Source organism: Castor canadensis, chromosome 14, assembly GCF_047511655.1.
Source record: "Castor canadensis chromosome 14, mCasCan1.hap1v2, whole genome shotgun sequence".
Lineage (NCBI taxonomy): Eukaryota > Metazoa > Chordata > Mammalia > Rodentia > Castoridae > Castor > Castor canadensis.
In genome coordinates, this window is record NC_133399.1 from 22,349,465 (window position 1) to 22,354,235 (window position 4,771).

The following is a 4,771-nucleotide window of genomic DNA, read 5'->3' on the forward strand; positions in this document are numbered from 1 at the left end:
GGGCAGGGGGCAGATTGCTTAGCACTTGCTAGGTAGGCGCCCTATCACGGGGCTCGACTTGGGTCATACACCCTAAGCTTTCCCTGTCTGGGAGTTTTTGGATCCCAGCAGCTGAACCCCAGCCCTGCCATACCAAGCTTGGTCCCAAAGGCCCAGCCCTGGGTGGCAGTCCCTAAGCCGATTGTGAGCCAAGAGAAGGTGACCGTGAGAGGGGCCAGCGAGAGGGAGGGAGAAGGCTGGATGGAAGAGAGAGGAATAACAGGACAGGAGAGGGGATTGGAAGAACAAGGCTGGTCCTTGGGGACTGAGGGAGGGCGTGACTGAAGACCAACAGGGTGGGAGGACTGTGGAGTACGTGGTTTCAGATGGGGAGGGGTGTCACCTGGTCTAGAATGCATGAAAGGAACATGGGCCTAGCAGGAGAGGCTCCTGGGAGAGGCAGGCCTTAAACACCATGAGGGTCCCCTGGGATTTGTAGGTCCTCTTTGGTCATTGCCTGGTGTCTTCATCAGCTGGTGCTCCTCTATGCTGCCTGGCACTGTTTCTGGTGTGTATCCAAAGGGGGACCACCCTAAGCTTCCAGAACTAGACAGCCAAACCTCCCCTCACCTGGCTCTTATCTCAGGTGGACATGGCCGGCAGAGGCCACATTCAACCCAGTGCCCTGGCCACAGCCCTGCGACTCACCCTGGCATTCATCCTGCTGGGGGTCTATGGAGGGAGCCACCCACTCCAAGCTAGGTCCTGGGGACATCACAAGCTGGCTGCCAATCTGGGTATAAGCCAGCTGCACCTGGCAGGTGAGCACCCCAGACCCTGCCTAATCCCCCATACCCAGGAACCTGCTGATACAAAATTGCACATTGCCTTCTGAGAGAGACCTAGGTGGCTGAGAGTGTGGGCAGCCCCTCAGCAGGTGCTGAGGAGTGGTGATTAACAACATAGACTCTGGCTCTCAGACTGCCTGGGTTCAAATCCCAGATCTATCATTTTGGAGCTCTGTGACCCTGGACAACTTTTCTGGGTCTCATGTGGACTACTGAAAGGGGGGAGGGGCATAATAAACTTATCTCATACAGGTATTGTGAAGATTAAAGCATATAACCACTTCATTTTCTTTCTTTTTTTTGTCTGTTTTTGAGACACTGAGGCTTGAACTCAGGGACTCACACTTGTTAGGCAGGAGCCCTACCACTTGAGCCATGCCCCTAGTCTTTTTGCTTGTGGTGTTTTTTCTTTTTTTAAAAAAAGGATGATAATTTAATTAGTTCTATTTCCATTTACATATCATCCTTTCTTTTATCTTTTTTTTTTTTTTTGCTGTATTGGGGTTTGAACTCAGGGCCTACACCTTAAGCCACTCCACCAGCCCTTTTATTGAGATAGGGTCTCTCAGAACTTTTTGCCTGGGCTGTCTTTGAGCCACGATCCTCCTGATCTCTGCCTCCTGAGCTAAGATTACAGGTGTGAGCCACCAGCATCCAGCTACCTTTTTTTGGCAGTACTGGGGTTTGAACTCAGTGCCTCATACTTTCTAGGCAAGTGCTCTGCCACTTGAGTTACTCCACCACATGGCTTGTAGTGTTTTTTTTTAGATAGGATCTTGTGTTTTTGTCTAGACCGGCATCAGACTGTGATCCTCCTATCTCTGCCTCCTGTTTAGCTGGGGTTACAGGTATGCACCACCATACCTGAGTTATTTGTTGAAAAGGGTCTTGAGCTGGAGGCATGGCTCAGGTAGCAGGGTGTGTGCCTAGCAAGCACAAAGCCAAAGCCCTGAATTCAAACCCCAGTACCATCAAAAAAAAAGAAAAGAAATAGGGTTTTCTGACCTTTTTCCACTGTCTTTGCCTTCATTATTTTTTTTTTGAGTTGGAATCATTTTTTAATATTTAAATACAAAAAGTGATCATTGACTTTTTTTTTACACACACACACACACACACACACAGGTACGATAGCCAAAACGAGCTTCTGCTCTGTCCTCCACAGTCCCTGCCATCCCCTTCTGTGGCTGAAGCTGCAGCCAGACTCCCTCCTCTCCAACATAGGGATTCCCGATGGCTGCTTTATGCTACTGCTGTAACACATTTTGTCAGGTTTATATTGTGTGCATGTCCCTCCCAGACATCTCCATTCTTTAAAAAAAAAAAAGTTAACGGGTGCTTTCCTCCCACTCACATGGATTTCTACCCCACAATGGGATAGTGAGGAGATCTTCATGTTATGAGCAATTTACTGAAAAAGAGTAGGGTGGCCCGAGCTGGAATTACTGTCTGCAGGTTTCATGTCTGGGAAGACTGCTGAAACTAACTGTTCTTCGTTGCTCAGGGGACAATCAGGCCTCAGTTCCCCAACCTTATCTGAGGATACAAGACTCTGGCTCACGGGCGTCCCCAAAGCCAGAACCTTGTTGTCACGCAGAGATAAATATGCCAGATGCATTGGGCCCTGGGATCCTTCCAGAGAGCTGTGGGGCGCCGAGCCCAGGGTAAGTACAGCACACCCTATTTTTCTCCTATACTTTGCCCCAGTTACCCTGGCCTGGAGCCAGACACTCCTGGCTTCTGCAGATCCTGACCCATCTCGCCCTGTCTCTCCCTATGTCCAGATGTGAGTCCTTCCTGGGACACCTCCAACGCGCCCTCCGCAATCGCTTTCGCCTGCTGCTGTTGGGGGTACGACAAGGGCAACCGCTCTGCGCGGAGCTCTGCCAGGCCTGGTAGGAGAGGCGGGGCACGGGGGCGTGGCCTGCGGTGGGCAGAGTCTGCGGCTCAGTTGTCCTTGGGCTTGAAAGGCGTGGCCTGCCTCCGAAGGGACCAAGGTCTAAGGAATAAGTCCTAGGGTTTTCAGGCAGGGATGCAAAGGGCAAAGCCTGTGGAGCCGCCGGCTTTTGAGTTGGGACGTGGCTGGAGTTTTTCTTGATTGAAAAGAGAAGCTGAAATAGTGGGGAATGTCAAGGACTGGCCTAAAACAGGTACTCTCAGGTCTGCAGAGATGAAACCGGCTGTGACATGCCTCGGGTAGGAGGAAGATGGGGCCTCGCTCAGTGACAGCCTGCTTAGCATACACAAGGCCTTGGGTTCAATCCTCATTATTTTTTTTAAGGCTATTTAACTGGTTTTAAAAGGGAGAGTTGAAGCCAAGCGCCGGTGGCTCACGCCTGTAAATATTAGCTACTCTGGAGGCAGAGATAAGGAGAATTGAGGTTCGAAGCCAGCCCAGGCAAATAGTTTGCGAGACCCTATCTTGAAAAAACCCATCACAGAAAGGGCTGGTGGAGTGACTCAAGGTGTAGGCCCTGATTTCAAGACCCAGTAGCACAAAATAAATAAATTAAAAGGGAGAGGTGAAATCTGGAGGATTGAGGTTTGTAGCGGTGTGGCCCTTACAGGCGGGGCCTGGATCTGAGGGCAGGGTATACATTGGGCGGAGGCTTGAGGAGCAGAAATCCCACCAAAACCAGGCTGCCATGGCTTGACCCATTTTCCACACATCATCCCCAGGTTCACCACCTGCGAAGCTGATCTCACCTGCGGCCCAACCTGGCTGCCGCCCTCAGAGAAGAGGGGCTGCGAGCCCAGCTGCGGCACCTACGGGCAGGTAAGTGAGGGGCAGAGGGCGAGAGGAGACTGCTATCTTTTCCAGGCTGCCCTGCAACTCGCGATCCTCCTGTCCCAGCCTTCGGAGCCCTGGGATTACATGCAGGCGCCACCACGCCTGTTGCTGATGTTCTGTCTTACTGTTCGAGACCTTGGAGTTGGGACTGGCATTCCCAAGGTCCCTGCTCCACCTTTCTCCCGTCCTGGTCTAACCTCGTTGCTGGCATGGACTCCAAAGTGCCCTTTTGAGTCCAGATTGTAGACCCAAGGGTCAGTATCTGCTCTGGGCCAGTCCACGTGTATCTGGAGACCCAGTCGCCCTCCCCAAGACCCTGTCCCTACACTGGCCCCGCCCATAACTCCCTGGCCCCACCCTCAAATGAACGCCCCGCCCCCCAGAGTATCAGGACTCCGCCCACTAAAAACTAACTCTACCCTTTCTCCTAGAACTTCGCAGATGGGATGGACCTTTGTCACTCGGTTCTGGGTCACACCCTGCAGGTGGCAGCTCCGGGCTCCCGTCATTGCCTCAACATCTCCATCTCGGTGCTGCCACGTCCCAGACCCAGGCGACAGGTCTGGGAACCACCACGCTCCCGGCGCTTCCGCAACCCTCGCGCCTCCATCATGGACACCGCGGGCAGCGGGAGTGGCAGTGGAAGCGGCAGCGGCCCCTAGCGGGCGCCAGGCATTAAATGAAAGTCACTTCCCTGGGCCCGGCCCTCAAGATACCCAGAGACCTACCTCTACCTATTCCTCTCTGCTAGCTAGTTTCCAGTCCTGGCCCTCCAATTCGGGGACCCCGTGAAGGGTGTCTCTCCAGGGTATCTGAGAAACGACCCAACTCTTATTTTTCTCTCCCCACTGAATAAAGTTGCAGGATGAAGCATGTGATGTGGCTGTTTCCTGGGGGAAATAGTTGGGAAGAATTGCCAAAAAGTGATAGATGTCTCACTTCTAATTCTCAGACCTTAGAGACAGCAACTGATTCACACTAGAGTGTAAATGATGGTCTATATCTGGGAGCGTTAGTTACAACTCAAATACCCAGTTGTCAGTGATAGGTAACAGAAGGTTGAAGGGGGGCCCACAAAGGCAGACGTGTATCTCTTCGTGCTGCCAGGCCTGCAAAGAAACTCCCTAACTTGTATAGAACTTGACAGACTTCG

The 4,771-nt window shown here is 52.3% G+C and overlaps 1 protein-coding gene across 2 annotated transcripts; it reads left to right on the top strand.

Annotated features, from left to right (window-relative positions):
- The first annotated feature begins 619 nt into the window (after nt 1–619).
- Rtbdn (retbindin) lies at nt 620–4,493 on the top strand. 2 transcript variants are annotated; one of them, XM_020155908.2, is made up of 5 exons: nt 620–800; nt 2,332–2,491; nt 2,612–2,722; nt 3,507–3,603; nt 4,050–4,493. In XM_020155908.2, exons 1-5 carry the CDS (start codon nt 632–634, stop codon nt 4,278–4,280), a joined length of 768 nt encoding a protein of 255 aa, XP_020011497.1. In that variant the 5' UTR covers nt 620–631; the 3' UTR covers nt 4,281–4,493. The 2 variants fall into 2 exon arrangements, 1 of the variants encoding a protein (XP_020011497.1); XR_002211891.2 differs by lacking the exons at nt 620–800; nt 2,332–2,491; nt 2,612–2,722 and adding an exon at nt 2,796–2,977 and having other exon boundaries at nt 4,050–4,090.
- Nucleotides 4,494–4,771: the final 278 nt, after the last annotated feature.

Excerpts from the sequence above, each read along its gene's own strand:
- Rtbdn (XM_020155908.2), top strand. The coding sequence starts at position 632 with ATGGCCGGCAGAGGCCACATTCAACCCAGTGCCCTGGCCACAGCCCTG. Across the intron at positions 801-2,331 it reads AAGCCAGCTGCACCTGGCAG|GGGACAATCAGGCCTCAGTT; the intron begins GTGAGCACCCCA and ends TTCGTTGCTCAG. Across the intron at positions 2,492-2,611 it reads TGTGGGGCGCCGAGCCCAGG|ATGTGAGTCCTTCCTGGGAC; the intron begins GTAAGTACAGCA and ends CCCTATGTCCAG.